This window comes from Setaria italica, unplaced genomic scaffold (genome assembly GCF_000263155.2).
Source record: "Setaria italica strain Yugu1 unplaced genomic scaffold, Setaria_italica_v2.0 scaffold_11, whole genome shotgun sequence".
Classification (NCBI taxonomy): Eukaryota; Viridiplantae; Streptophyta; class Magnoliopsida; order Poales; family Poaceae; genus Setaria; species Setaria italica.
The window spans coordinates 137,494-158,394 of NW_014576735.1; the positions used below are offsets into that span (position 1 = coordinate 137,494).

A 20,901-nucleotide genomic window follows, 5' to 3' on the forward strand; every position below is an offset into this window, starting at 1 on the left:
TCATAACTGAAGAGGGAAACATCAATATTTTCTTTGCAAAGTCAAGTCAACTCGGTGTTGGGCATGTACTATGGTATATAATGGGGTGGCATGCGTTATTTGATAACGGTACCTACAGGCTTCGTCGACACAATTATATCTGCTCTTCAGTTACTTTACTGAGTAAAATCAACAAATCAGATGTGAAACGATATACAACTAATATCCTGCTGCAAATTCTTGATGGATAATCTTGCTTTGTCAACACAATTACAATTGTTGCTCTTCACAATTGAACAAGTTGCCAAGCTACTTGGCTTACTTAATTGAGGACACACGCGCACGCATGATAAAGTATAGCATACTCTTATCGTTTTGGGGGTTACACCTCGCTCTAACAGTAACACAGGTGGTAGCTAGTGCAGTATTGCTGCTGAGAGATAGCACAGGTCAAGTCTTATCAGGTGATCACTCGCATTGTCAAAATAAACGAAAAGGAAAGACGTACGGAAGATCGTGATGAACTTTATCTCTGCATGCTGCATAGCTTATGTTTTGGGCCAGAGGCTGATCTACATATAACCCATGTTTTCTTCCTTTCCTTGTCAAAGGTAAGTTGGAAAATGTATGTGGATTTTTTATGTTCCCGGACATTTTATTAGCCCAATGCATGTGCTATAGCTCATGCCTTTTGTCTTCCAGTTCAGTGGCGTAGCTAGGAGTTCATCCTAACTGGTCCAACTTCCCAAAGTCCGATGCTGGAGGTGACGTGCCGATGCAGAATGATGGGGGTGTTTGGAAGACACGGACTAAACTTTAACCCTGTCACATCGGATATTTGACACTAATTAGGAGTATTAAATATAGGCTAATTACAAAATTAATTGCACAACCCCTAGGCTAAATCGCGAGACAAATCTATTAAGCCTAATTAGTCTATGATTTGACAATGTGGTGCTACAGTAACCATTCGCTAATGATGGATTAATTAGGCTTAATAGATTCGTCTCGAGATTTAGCCAAGGGGTTCTGCTATTAGTTTTGTAATTAGCTCATGTTTAGTCCTCCTAATTAGCATCCGAACATCCGATGTGACAGAGCTAAAGTTTAGCCCATGCTATCCAAACACCCTCGAAGGAGTGCGAGTGGTGATGTTTTTTTTATTGATCAGAATAGGGGTAATTGCTTGGGCTAAATTTCTAGGGGTGGTACGTGGCCCACCCGGATCACCCTCTAGCTCCGCCTATTCCAGTTCGCTCCGAATGTATTAGATGAGCTAGAGAGTTTTTTTTAGAAAAATATCAGACTGTTGCAAAAAAAATGTGATCCTCGCTTCCTATGGTATTTTTGTGAGGGGATCATCATCGTACATAAGGAATAATTTCTCACATGCCACTGATTAAACTCGAAATCCCTTAATGCCACTGTCAGTGACCGTAGGGAGTCCCACATGTCATAGATAGAACAAGTTTTCTCGGTTGAAAATAAGAAAATTCCCCTATATATGATATATCCAAAGACAATGACTCAAAACCCTAGTTGATTCGGGCATATTCTAGTGGTATCCTTCCTTGTATAAGCTCCTTACAACGTACAAAGTCTAGGACCAACTTAAAAAACCCGCCAAGCTATGCCTTTTTTATTTTAATTAAGATCCTGCTCTGTTTCTCAATGAATATAATCAAGTACAGCACATACAGACGGTCCAGGAAAAGAAAATTAATTAAATTGTAGAGGATGCAGTAGACAGCCTAGATGTAAGCAGGATCCCTCGTTGGGCCTACATGTAAGGTGGCGCGCGGTCAACGGTCTTCCGTGCCTAACATGACATGCATGCGAGGAAAACGCTCTCGCTTCACAAACTCTTTCTCTCTCTCCCAGCGTCGTCGCATCGCAACGAGTGGTGTCTCCGGCGAGCCTGCCCATGTATATATAGGCGGCTTCCCCAACCCCTGCACGCCGATCGATCGATCTGTTCGCCGTCGCCGCCATCTGCACACCATGGCGCAGGAGAGCAGCGACAAGTGCACCGCCGCCGCCACCAATTCCGAGGAAGACGGCGCTGAGACGAGACCACTGGCGGTAGTGTCAGCGCCGGCGACGCCGTTCAAGTTCAACGTGCACGCGCCGGAGTTCGTGCCCATGTCGCCCGCCGCCGCCAGCCCCATGGCGAGCCCCATGTCAGCGCCGGCGGGCGGCTACTACTCGCCCTTCATGCAGATGCAGGCCGGCCTGGGCCCCGCCGACTGGAGCTTCTTCCACGACCACGAGCCCGTCTTCTTCATGCCCGACTTCGCGCACGCCAAGTTCGGCGCCACGGCCGCCGCCGGGGGCAACAGCGCGCAGGCCAAGGGGACGACAGGCGCCACCGCCGACGTCACGCAGAAGATTGTCAAGCAGGTCTGTCTTTCTGTGTGCTGTGTTGGCCTCATAATCCACCTTCTGTGCATGCGTGGAGTGTCTTGATCTGCACAAACCATGTACAACAAACAGGTGGAGTACCAGTTCAGCGACATCAATCTGGTGGCAAACGAGTTCTTGCTCAAGATTATGAACAAAGACACAGAAGGCTACGGTAATTAATTAATTGTTTAGGATACATACAGCAGAGGCTCAGAGTAATCTCTCCTCTGCGTCCCCTGTCATCAGTTCCCTTGTCGGTGGTTGCGTCCTGGAAGAAGATCAAGTCTCTTGGGGCAACCAACCAGATGCTGGTGAAGGCTCTTCGCACCTCCACAAAGCTTGTAAGAAAGCAATCTACACGTACGTACCTTTGCTATCTAGTAGCTGCAGCAACAGATGAGATGGTGTTGTTCCTCCGATCCTGCAGATTGTCAGCGATGACGGCAAGAAAGTCCGGCGCAGGCAGCCACTCACTGAGAAACACAAGGAAGAACTTCAGGTACGTACGTCGATCTCTGCTCTTGTGCATTCTACTTTCTAGTCGGCGGCCACAACTGAACTGATGCAAACGCATGGCCCTGCAGTCTCGCATGATCATAGCAGAGAATCTGCCGGAGGACTCCTCAAGAAACAGCCTCGAGAAGATCTTTGGTGTTGTCGGAAGGTCAGTTAGTTCGTTGTCACACAAAGCAATCTCTCACACTGCAGTCTGAAGCACATGTGGGCCTTGATTGAATACAGTAATACAAACATGCATCGACTAACATTACACCTGCTGTCGTACGTGTTCAGTGTGAAGAACATCAAGATTTGCCATCCACAAGAGCCTAGCACGGCAAGGGCTTCCAAGTCGGACACGCTTGTGAGCAACAAGGTATTGTGTGCAGTGGGTTCAGAGATGAGAACACGTACTATAGGCATATAAGTATTCCTTAGGTTAGGTATCTAGAAGAAGATTTGACACTCTTTTTCCCTTGCTTGTCTGTTTTATTGTCCTCAAACTCAAAGATGCACGCACTCGTGGAGTACGAGACCTCGCAGCAAGCTGAGAAAGCAGTGAGTTGTAGCTATGGCTCAGCATTTTGCTGCCATCTTCACCAGGAATGCAAATTTCAGAGGCTCTTGTATTGATTCATCTGCAATCTGGTGTGTGTCAGGTGGAGAAGCTGAACGATGAGCGGAACTGGAGGAAAGGCCTCCGTGTGCGCACAGTGCTCAGGCGCTCGGTGAGCCTTCAGATTGTCTTTAGTTACATCATGTGCTCAGACTGCAGGCAATCACTTACATCATGTGCTGTGATGGTTGCAGCCCAAGTCAGTGATGCGGCTGAAGCGCCCAGACTTCGACCACTTTGTGGGGTCCGACGATGACTCGCCGCACTCGCAGATGTCATCCGAGACGCCGGACCACTCGCCGGAGGCAGCAGCTCACCACCAGCAGCAGGATGAGCAGCAGCATCAGAAAGGAGGGTGGGGGGCGAGAGGGCGAGGGAAGCTGCACGTGACGGCGCCGCCGCACAGCCCGCAGTCTGCTCCCGCCGGCATGGCTGGGCATTTCGACCCGCCACCAGCATCGTCGTCCAGCCCCCGTGCCAAGTGCCCGGCGGCGTCCAGCCCCAGGCAGCAGCACAAGCAGCAGCAGTGCCCCTTCAGCCCCAGGCAGCCTCCGCAGGGCCCCAGGATGCCCGACGGCACGCGCGGCTTCACCATGGGCCGGGGCAAGCCACCGTCGTCTCCGGCGGCACCCCGCCCGGTCGCGGCTCCCACCACTCCTCCTGCTCCCGTCCTCGTTTAATTTATTATTTAATTTATTACTTCCTACGTATAGTGGTGCTTGCGTTTCATTCACCAACTCTGTATCTCTCCGCAGATACACTTTTTTCTTTTCTTCTTGTTCTTTTTGAGGTTATTATTATTACCTTGAATAATAAATAAATAAATAAATAAATAAAGTTGGGAGGTGGTGGAAGCTGCTAGCAGCGGCACGTATCAGCACCACGTGGAGGAGGCGACTGCCGACGTGTCCGTCGTCTGGGACGGACCCACCACCGGCCGGCCAAACGCAATCCGCTGACGCGGCATCCAGTTAAAAAATGATACGCCCCAAGCGCACACGGCCAAAACACACACTGACGCCTGGGCCCACCCCTCGTGCCTTCCTTCTTCTTGTTCCTCGCGCAGAAAGGCAAAGCGGAGACACGAGAGAGAGAGGAGAGACGAGAGAGGAGAAGAGGAGACTTGCCCGCACCGCACCACCCCTCCCTCACCTTCACCCCCCCCCCCCCCCTCCCCCTTCCCGGAGAGCGAGATGAGGGAGCTGGCCTCCTCCTTCGCGGCCGCCGCCAGTGCTTCCTCCTCTGCCTCCGCGCCGCTGCTCGGGGGCTGGTGGAACGACGTCAACGAGTCACCCGAGTGGCAGCACGCGGCCTTCTTCTCCCTCTCCGCAGCATACGCCCTCGTCTCCGCCGTCGCACTGGTACGCCCGTCCGACCCACCTCTTTGGCCTTTGGGGGCACAAAAAAAATATTTGATGCTTGATCCGAAGCTGCTCTTCGCCGATTGATTCGTGCGGTGCTACCCTGCTGCAAAAATCCAATCCAATCCAACCCAACCTCTGCTGCCGCTCTTCCTCCGAGCGGGGGAGCAGCGTTCCAATTCGAGAAATCAGATTGCGGATTCGCTCCTCTCTGACGGCCCCATCTACCCCTATCCCTTGCAGATTCAGCTCATCAGGATCCAGCGCCGGGTGCCCGAGCTCGGATGGACCACGCAGAAGATCTTCCACCTCATGAACTTCCTTGTCAATGGGGGTGGGTAATCAATGCTCCTAACAATATAATGCTTCTTCTTCTAATTCCCCATTCGGATTTCATTCATCCCACGGACGTCCTCAACCTCAACTAACCAACCAAGCCCTTATCCCTGCAGTTCGTGCTCTCGTCTTCGGCTTCCATGTCCATGTCTTCCTCCTCCGCACAAAAGTAAGTGGCATCCCTCCCTTCTACTTTACCTTCCTTTTAATACTAGTTCATTTATATGAGCACTCACTTTGTTCTTGTTGTACATAAACATCAAGATTCTACCCTTGTTGTTAAACACCTTCACCCTTTGTCCAATCATCAACAGGTATATAAGCTGGTGCTACTAGATCTCCCCGGTTTGCTCTTCTTCTCCACATACACTCTACTCGTGCTCTTCTGGGCAGAAATTTACCATCAGGTAGCTTTGCCTGTCTCACCTACACTAGTCATCCTTCCTTTCTCAATCAAGTAAATGATACAAGCAGAAATGTTGCTCCACTTGCAGGCCAGGAGTCTCCCAACAGACAAGCTAAGGCCTGCATACATTGCCGTTAACAGCATCATATATGTCGTTCAGGTCTCTTCTTCATCATATTTACTCAACATCCTATCTCTTACTTCCTGTCTGTGCAAATACTTTGTCTACTTTCTGTCTGTTTCTTTAAATTCCTATTCTACTGAATGCTTCAGATAATCTTTGCTACCTTTGACTCAGTACCTCTGCTTTGACATCTGGACAGGTTTGCATATGGATATACCTCGGAATAAATGATAATGCCGCGGTTGAGCTGGCCAGCAAACTCTTCATTGTAGCTGTCTCCTTTGTCGCGCTTCTTGGCTTTTCAGTATATGGTGGAAGGTATACCAATGTCTCTGCGTCTTTTCCTGTTGTACTAACTTGCAACATTAGTTATTTACTATGTAAAAATGTGCTGCCGTTGTTTCCCTTCAGGTTATTTTTCTTGCTGAGACGTTTCCCTATTGAATCAAAGGGGCGGCAAAAGAAGCTTTATGAGGTGATTGTGACACTTTAACTGCTACCTTTCATGTTCAACTGCCCTTCAAAAGGCTACTGAAGAGTGGAAAACAGATTGCTGACATAGAATGCTTTTTGGGTATACATAGCATTTGGTTGACATTATCCTTTTGACCTTTACTATGAACTGCGAAAGAATATCATGCTCATGTTTAAACAGTGGAAATCATCATGCATTGAACATTTAATTCTTTGCAGTGTCCGAAACATGATTTTTGGAGCTCTAATAAACCGTAGTCAAATCTTGTGCTGTACAGGCCATTTGTCTGGTGACTAACTGACTATTGTTTATGATGTCTTTGTATAATTTAAAATCGTTTACTTTGATGTGCAATTTTTTAATTACTCACCGGTTTCTCAATAACGTATCAAGGGTTATTTGGCCCATCATCTGTCTCCATAATTAATTTTTTCGTTCTGACGTTGCATTTTCCAAAATGTCTCAGGTTGGGACTGTGACAGCAATTTGCGTAACCTGCTTCCTGATAAGATGTGTCGTGGTGAGTATTTTGTTGTCACTTACTGATTGGTTGGTAGAATTGGCTGTTCCTTTGGTTGGTCTCAATTCTCAAACTAGACATATGATGCTGACCTGTACAATATGGGCCTGGCCACAACCAGACATAGTTGAGTAGTCCGCTTTGCACTTTTGTGTGAAGAGCAGACTTTTTGTTTACAAAGTCACTTCACTTCGGAAACATTCTGCATGTATAGAAATTGCAGACGTTGGACTTTTTATTTCTGATGTTTTCTTGTTATGTGCACTGATGGTAGGTGGCATTATCTGCATTTGATCGGGATGTATCTCTGGAGGTTTTGGACCATCCAATCCTAGACTTGTTCTACTATACGGTATGCCTTGTACTTGCTATTATGGCGTCTATTTATCCCTGGCATTAGTATTCATCAGTATTCTAATAAGTGTACTCCAATTGTGCAGCTGACGGAGATATTGCCTTCCGCGCTAGTCCTGTTCGTCCTACGGAAGCTTCCTCCCAAGCGGGTATCGGCACAATACCACCCCATTAACTAGAGAGATTTTATGATGTTTGTATGGTACTATATAAGAAGTGTGGATGAGCTGCATCCAGTTGAGTTGAATGCTTTTGCTTGCCTTGTTGTGTTTATGGAAGCCTGGAAGCATTCATCCATTGGTGGTGACGCATCATCATCATCATCATCAACATATTATATGATGAGAAGAGTCTTGGTGTTGAGTGGTACTCTGATGAAATGAAACTGGCGACTCCTTTTGTGGTTGCATCTCCAAGGTGTTGTGTTTGGTTGGTTTTGCTATTGCTACCCGGAGCATGACATGACATTATCTGAATTGCATATGCATTATATTGTTGATGCTGCCTGTTGATGCCGATAGGGGCCAATGACTTGATTATCAGTGGTTGATCTTAAAGTGAAGCGTGTACTTCCCCCAATGCCGTGTGCGCCGGCGAGCACGCCCAGGCCGCCGTGGAGTCGCCGCACTGGCAGTCCGCCAACTACGAGCCCACCACTTGGGACTACGACTCCATCTGCTCATCGCTCAGCCAGCAACCAGCAACAACCACCCTCAAGGAGAGAGTGAGGCGTCTGCTGGTGCTGGAGGAGGCTGCAAGTGCAAGCAGCAGGCTGAGGATGATCCATCAGCTGCAGAGTCTTGGCATCGCCTACCATTTCGAGGAGGAGATCGAAGCCATCCTCCTCTCCATTCATCATACTGCTGCCGATGACAAGGAGGAGCAGGAAGACAACGACCTTGATCTGCATTCGGCAGCGCTTCTCTTCCGAATGCCTCGCCTGCTGCATGGCGGTGGGCCTGGTGCACCGGCGAGGACCAAGCCCGCGCCGCCGACACCTGGAAGGAGCTCAACAAGGAGATGTCATCTGCCCCGGATCAGAACATGGCCAGCAACCTGTGCCTCAACCTTGCCCGGATCATCCACTGCATCTACCAGGACGAGGACGCAGCACCTCGCCGACTCATCGCATGAAGAGCATGGTCCAGGACCTGCTCTTCAATCCTACCCTATTCTAGTTCCCACATGTAATGGGTTATTATTGTAATTTCACAGCTTCAGCTGATTGTGTGTTTGTACGTGTGCAGCGCATACAATGCAAGTAGCAGGGCAGTTCACTCTATGGAATGTAGAAAATTAAATGTTCAAATAAGACAAGTAGAGCACCCGGAACTATTTCAGAAACACCATCACAAGTGCGATTTAGCCAGTAAAAGGTAACCACAATGTAATGTCGTCTACAGCCTCAGCTGACAAGTCACTCTGAACCCGAGTTAAGCTACCAAAATTCAGCCAATCCAACAGGTTAAAGGGGGCTAAATTCTCGACGTCTGTAAAAACTCTTAGTCCCAGGCATCGCAGGGGGGCTTCCGTGCTGGGATACGGAGCTATTTCTCATGGGAGCGCAACTAAGGAAGAAAGCTATATTTCCAAAAAGGAGAGGAAGTTCTTCCGAGTTCATGGACCAAAAATCTCTCTACATGCTGTTCCTTGTGATGTTCCTTCACATGGTGATCTCACTGCACAAATATACAGAGCATACTCATCATACTTGATCGAATTTCTGATGCAGATCCTCAGTGAAACAGACGCTATTATTTTGATTATTAAAATGAATCTCTGGAGAAAGACCTCTTCCAGATCCTCATGAGAGATAAAAATTTACCTGTACTGTGGGCAGCTGATGTCGGTAATATCCATATCCTGGATGGCCTGTCTGAGCATAAGCATATGGATCCTGTGGAGACCAACCGAAGCTAGAAGGATCAATGCATTTGGGGCGTCCATGCTGGCCACCATTTCGCGGATCCTGCTCATATTTGTGCACCAAGAGTACGCATGTCAACAAACAAAACCATACGATTTTGCCATTGAAATTAGCAACTAGCAAATAAACAAGCAACAAAAGCTACCTGCTTGTTACCAGAACGACGACCCCATGTGAGTCTCAAGTTGTTACCTCCCAGCTGACTCCCATTTAGCATTCTCATGGCCTCCTCTGCTGATGCCCTACAAGACATACAACTCACAAGTCAATCGTCCTGCAAACAACATTTGAGGGGACTATGCTGGCCAACTAAAAACATGCATTACACACCCAAAATTTACAATCTTGCAATCACAAATCTACAGTTGCAGTTTGTATACAAAACACATGTGACAAATTTTATGAGATAACCTAGTAGGTCCCTTCCAAGGCAGAACCTACGCACAAGTTTAGTCCTCATATAACTTGAAATCATGATGAGGAATTTGATCAGCTAGCTGGCAGGCCCACCATCTACAATATAAAATCACGATGAGTCGATGGCAAAAAGAATTACCTGTTTGAGTATGTGACAAAGCCGCATGCCTTGCCCGGTAGTACTCTGACATTAACAAGCTCTCCGTATGGACTAAAGGCCCGCAGTAGATCATCATCTGTGATGCTTTGATCAAGGGACCCAACAAACAGCTGCAAGCAACAAATGCATCCTTAGGCTAAATGTTCTTACAAATCACTCCTTTGAAAAGAAAAGGCATGAACTCACTCTTGAATTGTTTGGATCGTGATAAGAATCAGTTCCTTGTGTGCTGTGGTCAAAATCTGCATATCAGAAGAAATGTGATTAAATAGTGCTATGGACACTGCTACTAGAAATTGTACAGGATAACATAATAGTTACTAGCTAATATGAATCCCCCCCACACACGTATTTGAGATAACCCACCACTAGCCAAGGACAATGCACTGCATGTTCGGGGCATTCTGATCCATCGATATTTCATTATTCACACACCACTAGGCAAGTAAACATGGGGACTAGAACAACGCCATACAACACTACAAAATGTCTACCAAACATAATAGCTATTTGACATCTGTATGTACAGTATATGCAACAAATATAGCACTAAGATCATTAACAAATGAATTGAGAAAGACCAGCAGACAAACCTTTCTGCAGATAAACAAATCACTGTAGGTGAAATATTTTACATGTATAGCTGAAGCATATGATGCGACTTGAAATACATCAAAGATGCATCACTGTGACAATCCAGAATATATAAATTAAGAACAAGAGTATCAACTTGACAGGTGATGGAAAATAACTTCAACTAATGCGGAGCTAAAAGAGATAGAAAAGACCTATTGGGATAGATAGCATGCCAGACTACTCCTTGAATGGGCAAGCTAAGTAGAGTGAACTAGCTCCACTTGCATCTAAGCAATGCTGAGAATCCTGACTGCAGTACTTACTAGGGGCAAAAAGGGCCACAAGCTACAATATGACAGCAGGAAGAATTTATTCATGCAGGAGGGAAGCTACTGAGAGGGATAACATAAGCAGTAATGCATGCTTGAAACACTGCAACTTGAGGAGACAAAGGAGACTAAAAACCAAAGGTAGTCAGAAATTAAAGTGTGGATTAGTTAGCCGGTGTGTGTACGTACATTTCTTGTTGGGAGCAGGCCCAATTCGCATAGGCCTGGTAGAACAGTATGCCCCATTCATTTCTGTCATTGCTTGTACGTGCTCATTGGCATCTCCAAAGCGAACAAAGCCATAGCCTTTTGAGCGGCCAGTAAGCTTGTCAAAGATAACTTTTGCACTCTTGACCGATGGATATCGACTCTTGAACAGATGGTGTAGCATGTATTCAGTAACATCATAGGCCAAGTCCCCAACAAATATGACATGCTCAGAAGCAGCAGCAGTGTCATTAGTGTGCCCATCCTGCTGCGTGGCCCAGTCGAGCTTGGAATCTTGATCAGGAAGTTTGTTAGGAGCATATGACTGAGCGGCCCAGTTGAGGTTGAAATCTTGATCAGCGTTAGGCATCTTCTGACCATTGTAGCTCTTGAGAATGCGAGTGGCAGTAGCATGGTCGTTAAATCTGAGAAAGCCAAAACCCTCCGACTGGCCAGTATGCTTGCTCCGCTTTACGACAAGGGAAAGGAGCTGCATGTTTGTCGGGAAACAAAGATATGAGCAATGAGGGGACAGGAAGAAACCGATATTCAACGACACGATAATGAAATAGGTGTATGCAGTCCTCACTGGGGCAAATGCAAATATGCAATCAACGGTACTAGCAACGTATAAATACTATAGATGAGAGTCATGTTATGGTATGCCAGTAATAAAAGTGAAAAGTGGGATAGATGTTAATATGTAGTACCATTTGGTCAAGCACAGTAGAGATTAGAGAGTAGTGCTCACTATTATATAGATATATGGGGGAAGTTTGATGATGGCCGAGTCACATGGTTGGCACAAAACTAGCCATCAGGCAAGCGATGACAGCGTACTAATAAAAAAGTCAATACGCAGTGGCCTAGAAGCAGTAGGTTAGGTAGTGGATTGGGCGGGCAGTCCTCCCCAACCCCAATGGGAGGCGAATCGAATGGATAACGATAGATTGAATGGAGGCAGGCGAAGAAGGCGGGCATGGACCTCGGGCGAGTAGGTGAAGCAGGCGTAGAGGTAGTCCTCGTTCATCCAGTGCAGGAGGCCGCCGATCCAGAGCGAGCGCGCCCCCTCGTCTTGTCCTGCTCCTGCCCTTGCAACTGCGCCGCCGTCCTCCTTTGCGGGCGCGGGCGGGGGCTGGGTTGTGCCGTGGTAGTGGTAGGGCGGCGCATCGGCCCAGCTGAGCGGGTGCGGCGACACCATGGCCGCGGTGTTGGTGGGGGTGGCACGAGGCGAGCGCGGAGGCAGGGAGGGAGAAACCCTAGCCAATCAATCAATCAATGATGAGCTCCGCCGCCGCCGCCGACGCCGACGCCGCGGGAGAGAGGAAAGCGAAAAAGGAAAAAAAAGAAAGGGGGAGGGAGGCAGCACGGGCCGCAGCAAACGGTCCAGGTCCCCACCTCCGGCCCACGGGCCAGGCGCCTTCAAATTCTCCCACGGATTTCTTCGTCCGTCTCCTTTTTCTTAGGCTTTTTCTTTTTCTTTTTGCTCGCAAGTTACTGCCTCCAGTCAGCAAGCAAGTTGTTTTTTTTTTGTCTTGGTCTGAAACGTCGAATTTTCTTAACCGGAGGTTGTAGCAGTATAAAAATTGATTAAGAACAGCAAAAATGCCATTTTTCTCTTGAACGAGTTTTTGTCAAAGCAAAAATGCTCCCGTTTTTCCCTGTGTATATAGTCGTCGCCTCGGCCTTGGGCCTTGGGCCTTGGCGGCGTGGCGTTCACACGCACTCCCACGCCACCCGATCGCGATTCGCGACAACGTGTTGGGCCCACCACCGCCTCGGTCCCACTGATCAGTGACCGATCTCCCCGATCAGTTACTACCACGCCGCGTATTTATGGTGCGTTTGGTTTTGGGACCATGCGGGTTGGGTTGGAGCCAACCCAGTTTTCTGGGTTGGAGTGAACCCAGTTCTTGTTTGGTTGCAGGGATGGGTTGGACCCAGTTTTTTGTTTGATTATAGGATAAAGTGGGTTGGAGTGGTTCCATCTCTTGTTTGGTTGGAGGATGAGGGTTTGACAATGAATAAGCTCACCTTCTTGGTGAGATTACCCTAGCTGCCATAATTCATCAACAATATAGACATCAACCTGCTACTGCTCACATTCTAGCACTGTATATTCTCTTGTGAAAAATTGCCGTTAATATTAAAACATGGTACTGCTTAATTTAAAAATAATATAATATCAGGGGCTTCTTAACAGGATTTGATGCTCATTTGCTTTCTGCTTATAAACACATAGGATATAAATCATCTAAAAAGAAGAAAGATATTCCAAATGATGGATGAAAATAACAACATATACCAAGTTCAAGCCTTACATACATACACCAAAAGTTCATCAATCTTGAGCAACGTCAATGGCCAGTTCAAGCCTTACATATACCAAGTTCAAGGCAATACAATATCAGCCATCAAGTTGAAGCTTACATAATATAAATTCAGAGCTTAGACACTAATTCATGATCAAGTTTTAACAAAAGAAACATCCTACTCATTGAAATCACTCTTTTACATTCCAGGGAACTTCTCAGCGATGAACATTGTGACCCAATTTAACTTGTGCTCGAATGGCAAGTTATAGAAAGCTTTGCCAATGTGAGGATTGCTCACCAAATGAGCATAGTAGAAAGATATGTGTGCTGACGTCAGGGGGCCGCCCGCCACGGACGGCAGCCGACGGCGCCGGTCACGGGCCGCCGCCCGCCACGGACGGCAGCGGACGGCGCCGGTCAGGGCCGGCGTCGGTCAGGGGGCGGCGTCGGTCAGGGGGCCGCCCGCCACGGACGGCAGCCGACGGCGCCGGTCACGGGCCGCCGCCCGCCACGGACGGCAGCGGACGGCGCCGGTCAGGGGCCGCCGGCCACCACGGAGGACAGGGGACCGGCGTCGGCCCGTGACCGCTCCGCTCCGTGCCCGCTAAGGACGCCAGGGGAGCGGCGCCGGAAGGGGACGGAGGCGCGGCGGCGGAAGGGGTCGGAGGCGCGGCGGCGGAAGGGGACGGAGGCGCGGCGGCGGAAGGGGTCGGGGGCGCGGCGGCGGAAGGGGTCGGGGGCGGATCTGAGGGGCGGCGGAGCGGATGAGTCCCCGGCGGTGGATCTCAGGGACGGTGGCGGTTGAGGACGTCAGGGCGCGGCGGCGGACGTCACGGGCGCGGCGGACGTCACGGCCGGAGGTGGATCTGAAGGGCGGCGACGGTCAGGGGCGGCGGAGGGCTGGGCATCCCGATTTTCAGGGGCGGCGGCGGCGAGTTCAAGGGAGAAGGTGAGGGGAAGAGCGGGCGGTGGATGGGGCTGGCGCGGCGTCTGCTACGGGCGGCGGCGAAGGTGGGTGAGGCGGCGGATGGGGGCGCCGGCGGAGGAGGTCAGGGCGGCGGGGTTGGAGCCGGGCGGTGCTCTGGCGTTGGGCTCGGGGGTGAGAGGAGGTGCGGTGAGAGGAGACGCGTGAGAAGATCTGGGTCGAAATGATCCGTTGGTTTTGGAGGAATCCCTTGGACCCGGATCTAATGGGAATATTCCCATGTGGGTTCGACCCAACCCAGTTCTCTTTTGAACCAAACGTGGGACGAAGGAGGTCCGACCCGTTCCGACCCGTTCCGACCCAGTAACCAAACACACGGTTACTCCGCCCGCCGGATCCGGCAGCTAACTGACCCGTGGGGGCGCCTGGTCCCACTTGGCAGCGAGGCTTGTCCTGTACAGGGTGGCAAGGGTCGGGATTGAATGAAGGGCGTTAATGTGCCTAATAAATGGGGCGTCATCAATTCTCAGCACCCCTATCCGTCCCGTGCTACGCCCACCTGCAGGCATGTACCTCCAGGATACCCTTTTCTTCTTTCTACTACCAACAACTTATCAAGCTACTCACGCATCAACTATGTCAAAAATAAATTACTACCTGGTATTGGTATTCCTTCCATAGTAATAATACTCTAAATATAATGATTTCAAATTATTTATGCATTAATAACTTCATGGTTATTTGAATATCAAGTTGTACTCTCAGGCCTCAACACCACACTATAAGGTAGCTCCCATCTAACCAATCTAACCATACAAACTAATGCCACTAATTGATTGCCCATATACTTTCACACACGTTGAGCTAATGGTACTCAATTTGTTTAGTGTAGCTGTGAAGGCATGTTGTTTTGTTGCCCACATGATAAGAAACAATATGATGTTTATATTCTTTAAAACTTGTAGCTATAGTTTATCTTATTATGCTTTTATATTCTTTAAAAATTGGTTAAGAGCAAGACATATACGAACTAAACAACCGTGAGTAAAAAATGTTATGACGTTCAATTCAAGGGATTCATGTAAACAGATGTTCACTTATCCCTAGTAGCATTTGGAGTTTTTTTAAGCTAAACTTTGACTTTTAACATTTAAGGCGAAACAAATGGATGGGATGGGCTCTGGGTGACGGGAGGATCTCCGTGTGTACCTAATGATTTTCATATGCTTCCCTTCCAAAGCGAGCTGCCTACTTTCTCCACTTCCTAACTCCGCGAGCTCGCGCTGACAGCGGCGCCGCCCCCCTTCCCTTCTCCTCCGCCTCCGCCCATCCGCCGCCGCCGCCCGCTGCTGCCGCGGTACCCTATGGCCCCGGCCGGGCGGCTCCTCGCGGTAGCCGCCCTCTCTGTCCTCTGTGAGTACCTCCTCCTCATCTGCCTCAGCTTCTGATTCCTCCCCTCCCTGCTCCTATTTCATCCCCAATGTTTAAGCTGCTCACTACGGCGGGGCCATGGATTCTTGCTTCCTTCCGGTTCCCGGATGCTCGTCCATTCCCTGTGCTGCTTCTTCGGATTTTGATCCATCAGCAGGGAGGCTGCTAGCTACGGCTGTCGCCTGAATTTTCCTGCCACTGCCTGGCCTGGGAGAATCAAATAATTTTAATTCTCCTTGTCGGGAACAAAGGCCACTGATCTGTGCTCTTCCCTTTACAATGTGCAGGTTTGCAGGGTCTATTGCGCGATTCAGGCACTGCATTTGCTCAGAGCCACCTGCCGCTTCACCGGATCGTTCACGCAGGCGAAAATGACGGCGGCCTCATGCCGGAGCTCCCGCCCAGCGGCCTCATGCCCATGCCCGAGCTCTCCCCCAGCGGCTCACCGAAGCCATTTGTTCCCTTCCTGGCTCCTGCTCCGCTCGCGCCCTTCTTTAACAACAGCACGCCCAAGCTCTCAGGTTTCTACACTCTCTGTCACTAGTCAGTCTACTTTACTCCTTTCTTTTCGAGCTTGCTGCTTGGTTGGGGCAGCTCCAAAGTTTTGACAACTCAACAAGTTGCAGCTGTAGTTTGCCTTGCCAACTGATGAACTGAAGGTGCCTGCCAATTCCTCAATGCAGGGAAATGCACATTGAACTTTACCGCTGTCGATAAGCTGATGACCACCACAGCTGTCGACTGCTTCACCTCGTTTGCTCCTTTCTTGGCCAATGTCATTTGCTGCCCCCAGCTTCAGGCAACACTGACCATCCTCATAGGGCAGTCTAGCAAGCAGACAGGGTCTCTCGCATTGGATCCCACCGTCGCCAACTACTGCCTGTCGGATGTCCAGGAGCTGCTGCTGAGCCAAGGTGCCAGCGATAACCTCCACAGCCTTTGCTCGGTTCACCTCTCGAATGTCACCGAGGGATCATGTCCTGTCAGCACTGTGGATGCATTTGAGAGTGTCATTGACTCGTCCAAGCTCCTTGAGGCCTGTCGAAAGATCGACCCTGTTAACGAATGCTGCAGTCAGACATGTCAGAGTGCTATAAACGAGGCTGCCCAGAAAATCTCGTCCAAGGATGGAGGTTTGACGAGCTACACTGGGAGCCTGAAAATTGATAGTTGCAGGAACGTTGTTCTCAGATGGTTGTCGAGCAGGCTTGACCCACCGTCCGCAAAGCAAATGCTGAGGCAGATATCTAACTGCAATGTCAACGGAGGTACTTCCAAACTAATAACTAATTCAAATATGCTTTCCATGTCTTCAGTTGTTACCTTCTGTTTGTTAGAATGAATACATATATTCCATGCTCGCTTATAGTTTGCTTGCAAAGTTAGTATATTATAGCTTAGTTATTGGTTAGTTCATCTGAAATGATTAAAATGGAACATAACTTCTGAGATACTAGATATTGAAAACCATGTTCATGCAGCATTTTTTGACTCGGCATGAGATTGATCTGCTTGAATTTCTGAAGATGAAAACAGTGCTTACATCCAAATATCAAATCCATAAAGGGGCACATCATAGCATTAATTAAAGCTGGAGCACATTTCAATCATGGACTAGATTGCGAGAGGTCAAACTTTTCAGGACTATAAAGGAAACAAAATGCTTCAGCATAATATTATAATTTTAAGGACCTTTTTTAAATTTTTGCTGAAGAGGACAATACTTCAAAGCAAGAGACTGAATAATCCATGTAGGGTGTCTGAATTTTCCTTTTGCCCTGTGGAACCTTTGGAGCTCTCCCATACTGTCTGAAATTGATAGCATGGAACTCAATAGGAGCCCAATGCAAGGCTTTCACTCCATATTTGGCTCAGCAATATGTCATTAAGGAATTAGGTGACATGGTGCTGAAATATGTATGATTTAGATTAAGAAAACAATAGCTTTGGCACATTTATTTGGGATTTTTTTTTGGAAGATTTGAATAGCCATAACTGTGCATGTACTAAATTTCAAAATTTTATTGGACTTAAGGTTTTACTGGAGCTAGTGGAATACATGGATACACGTTCGTTAATAACAATTTATAATACTATACTGCATTATGAGTTTTATTCTCATTGTTCATTGTTAATAGTTTTAGTACTGAGGGGCCTATTCTTGCTCTATTCCTCCAGTTTGCCCGCTAAGCTTTCCAGACACTAGTAAGGTGGCAAAAGAGTGTGGTGGAATAATCAAGAACGGTACTACATGTTGCAAGGCTATGTTAAGTTATGTAGCCCATTTGCAAAAGCAAAGCTTCATAACAAATTTGCAAGCTTTAAATTGTGCTTCTTTCCTTGGGGCAAAGTTGCAAAAGATGAATGTCAGCACGAATGTCTATAGCTCTTGTCAAATAACACTAAAGGATTTTTCACTTCAAGGTGAGTTATTCAGGAACTATCAACTGATTATGCATAAGGGCCATATTATCTTCTGGCTCTTCATTGCTTGGCATTGGCAACTGAACTGATGAAATATCTATCTATCTTCTCAACAATTGTGTTTGCATGACTGTCTCCTACTGGATTTGCATACAGTTGGATCTCAAGGTAAGTTGACATTTTCAAGTTTTTTATTACTTTGTTCTAATCTGTTTATTGTAAACCATTTTTTTACATGGCATGCCTTGCTATGATTGAGTTGAGACTGAATTCCACGTTTCCTTGCAACATTCCATTAATTTTGCATGCCTTAGCACATTAATTTGCATTTTGAGCTGTTCTATTTAGTTTTTTGCCAGGGGTTAAATTCTATTATGCTCTCTTAGAAGTAGAAGCAAGAACAGGAACTACTATTTGGAATTGGAAATGATGACTAGGATTCACCTGGAATTTATATAATGGAACTGCATGTAGAAGCTGAAATTCTAAGCACATCTATTATTGACTACCTTGTTTTCATTGAGAAATTGCTTCTGTAATCTGGCTTTGTAGGTTTATATTTTGCCTACCTAGCTGACAGATTAATTCTGCAATACTTCCTAGCTTTTTACAATTTTATGCTCAAACTTACTACATTAGACTTCACATCATCCAATGCATTGAGCTGTACTGAAAAGAAATCGATTTATTCCTTGGTAGTGATTGGTCTTGTGGTTTTACGCAGAATCTGGATGCCTTCTTCCAAGTATGCCTTCGGATGCATCCTTTGACCGCATTTCTGGGATTAGCTTCACATGTGATCTGAATGATAACATTGCGGCCCCATGGCCATCTTCCATGCAAGCACCATCCTCATCGTGCAATAAATGTATGTTATCTACCTGCTGTGCTGAACATACTTTGCACTGTAGTTATTTTATTTATTATTTACATGTTTGCACACATGAACATCTTCTGGTTTTCTCTTAAATGCTATTTGGTAAAGCACCTGTACACTTCAAAATTATGAAATTGAATGCTGAAGCTTTCTGTTGTATTCCACTAGATTGTTTCACCCCCCCTTTCTCAGAATCAGTGTGCTATGAAGTCTGAACATGTAATTTGTTGTAGAAGCAAGTTCTGTGATTTAGTATGCACCTTGCTTTCTTGTTTCTACTTGTGGCATTATACTCATGTCTTCTTGCCGTATGTTGTCCTCCTCCTCCTCCTCCTCCTCCTCCTCTAAGGACAATTTCTAATATATCTCGTGTCAAAGACTAGTCGTTTTACTTTTGAGAGAGTAAAAATTGCTTTTACCCTCAAAATCTTCCATTTTGGATCTGAACCTCTGTTTGCCTAGCTGTGCAGGCAAGCACTTGTGACATAGGAATGCTTAAATATACAACTTTACAACTATATTGTGTCATGGGCATCCTATGGTGCTTGAATGTGTCTTTTTGCTGCTTTGCCTTTGATCATGTTATGCTGTTGCTGTAATTTTTTGTGCTTCTGTATACAGCTGTCAATATTCCAGAGCGACCTGCTGCGACATCGGCACAAAATGGTGAGAAAATTAGATGTTAATTTCGCACTCTCTCAGTTTGCTTTGATCTCTGGTGTTTGTGTAGAGCTGAAGGATTAGATGAAACTTTCCTTTTTGGGGCGTCTACAAGAAGATCTGAGAGTTCCTTTTTGCAGGTGTGAACCACAAGAACCTGAAGCTAAGCCTGCTTGTTTCTCTGGTCTCCCTTGTTCTGGTGCTCGTGGTGCAAGTTTAGTGCAGTCCAGTTTGGCAATTATTGAGATTCATTCAGGAGAGCTAACTGGAAGTGTTGGTGAAGAGCTTGAGTTTTTGCGATCTGGTGGTCGCATCAAAGTGTTGTAGGTTCACAAGTGTTTTGTGTTTTTGTAATCTCCTGGTAGCTATATATTAGTGTAATTTGTTGTAAGGCATATAATATAATGATAGCAATAATTTATATTTGTTTTGTATAGTGAGAAAGAGGGGGTGGTGAATCCAAAGTGCATGGCGATTTGGCAGGAGGGAACGGGTTCTTTCAGCATTGGTTATAATTCATATTGTTCAATTGATCATATTGGTGTGGTGCACCATGAAGTCTGATATAAATGTTATTAGTATTTTATCCTCTTGGTACAATACAAGGTGGTATGACATGTTTGCTGGAATGGACTCTTCTGTGCTTGGTATTAGATATTTGCGTTGGCGCCGCCAGTTAAGCATGCAGTGGCGGTATGCTGTTTTGAATAATTGGTTAGTTATATATCATTCAGGTTGCTCTGAATAATTGGTGTTGAATGGCTCCATTTGAATGTCTCAATGATGTTGGGGGTCAGGTCCCATCTCAGGTGCAGCTGCATGGAAGAAACGGTTCCTTTCCAGCAAAATTCCTGTAAAGTTGCTACGTTCCATTCAAATTTCAAAGGGAATTAAACTAGTTGTGCTGCTGCTGCTGCATAGAGCATATGTATATATATATATAGGGTGCGTTTGGTAGAGCTTCCAGAGCTGATTCTCTACTGAATCCAGCAGGAGCTCTGCCAAACAGTTTTTTTAGAGAGAAGCGATTCTCTGCTGATTTTGTGAAGTGGTTCTTTGAAATGAACTAAGAGGCTGGGAGCTTAAAAAAGTAGCTTCTCCTGATTCTGTGAAGTGATTCTCCATCCTTCTCCTGATTCTGTGAAGTGATTCTCCATCCTGATTTTAAGTGTTTATGCAGGGAATAAAAAAGAATTACTTTCAGCTACTCCGAGAACCAACTCCCATAGAAAATCAGAATCAGATAGAGTTACCAAACAGGCCCATAGTTAAACATCTAAAGCGCGCGCGCGTGTGTATACATTTGCTTCCTGTATTGTATATTTGTATTGTTGGAGGGCCAATATTTGCAATCAAGAGGTGGAACAGAGGAATAGCATCCCCCCACCTGGGTCTGGGTGGGGCAGAGCACCATGCCAATAATTGAACATTTTATTTTGTTTGATATATAAGGAATAATTGAACGAACATTGAGCAGGAGCAACCAACATCAAACTGCCGGCTCAACACCTTATTTCATGATTGCATCGCCTTCATTCTAAAGTGGACACGGTAAATTTAACCTAGACAACTAGTACCGCA

General features: G+C 46.8%; 4 protein-coding genes across 4 annotated transcripts; 3 read left to right on the top strand and 1 right to left on the bottom strand.

Moving 5' to 3' along the window:
- Positions 1 to 1,980: 1,980 nt before the first annotated feature.
- On the top strand, positions 1,981 to 4,195 carry LOC101767213 (la-related protein 6C). The gene is made up of 9 exons (XM_004987236.2): positions 1,981 to 2,379; positions 2,473 to 2,554; positions 2,629 to 2,723; positions 2,810 to 2,881; positions 2,967 to 3,046; positions 3,175 to 3,256; positions 3,391 to 3,438; positions 3,540 to 3,608; positions 3,691 to 4,195. Exons 1-9 carry the CDS (start codon positions 1,981 to 1,983, stop codon positions 4,174 to 4,176), a joined length of 1,413 nt encoding a protein of 470 aa, XP_004987293.1. The 3' UTR covers positions 4,177 to 4,195.
- Positions 4,196 to 4,638: 443 nt separating this feature from the next.
- On the top strand, positions 4,639 to 7,571 carry LOC101758541 (tobamovirus multiplication protein 1). Its single transcript, XM_004987216.4, has 10 exons — positions 4,639 to 4,857; positions 5,101 to 5,191; positions 5,310 to 5,362; positions 5,508 to 5,600; positions 5,688 to 5,759; positions 5,923 to 6,041; positions 6,135 to 6,198; positions 6,665 to 6,718; positions 6,993 to 7,070; positions 7,159 to 7,571. Exons 1-10 carry the CDS (start codon positions 4,690 to 4,692, stop codon positions 7,249 to 7,251), a joined length of 885 nt encoding a protein of 294 aa, XP_004987273.1. The 5' UTR covers positions 4,639 to 4,689; the 3' UTR covers positions 7,252 to 7,571.
- Positions 7,572 to 8,361: 790 nt separating this feature from the next.
- LOC101758947 (polyadenylate-binding protein RBP45) lies at positions 8,362 to 12,020 on the bottom strand. The gene is made up of 7 exons (XM_004987217.3): positions 11,674 to 12,020; positions 10,671 to 11,178; positions 9,763 to 9,818; positions 9,556 to 9,686; positions 9,145 to 9,241; positions 8,898 to 9,041; positions 8,362 to 8,751 (listed from the first exon to the last, which is right to left on the bottom strand). The coding sequence occupies exons 1-7, from the start codon at positions 11,887 to 11,889 to the stop codon at positions 8,749 to 8,751; spliced, it is 1,155 nt and encodes a 384-aa protein (XP_004987274.1). The 5' UTR covers positions 11,890 to 12,020; the 3' UTR covers positions 8,362 to 8,748.
- Positions 12,021 to 15,167: 3,147 nt separating this feature from the next.
- Positions 15,168 to 19,920, top strand: LOC101759347 (uncharacterized GPI-anchored protein At1g61900). The gene is made up of 8 exons (XM_004987218.3): positions 15,168 to 15,341; positions 15,647 to 15,880; positions 16,043 to 16,627; positions 17,538 to 17,783; positions 17,940 to 17,951; positions 18,508 to 18,651; positions 19,282 to 19,326; positions 19,461 to 19,920. The coding sequence occupies exons 1-8, from the start codon at positions 15,293 to 15,295 to the stop codon at positions 19,538 to 19,540; spliced, it is 1,395 nt and encodes a 464-aa protein (XP_004987275.1). The 5' UTR covers positions 15,168 to 15,292; the 3' UTR covers positions 19,541 to 19,920.
- Positions 19,921 to 20,901: the final 981 nt, after the last annotated feature.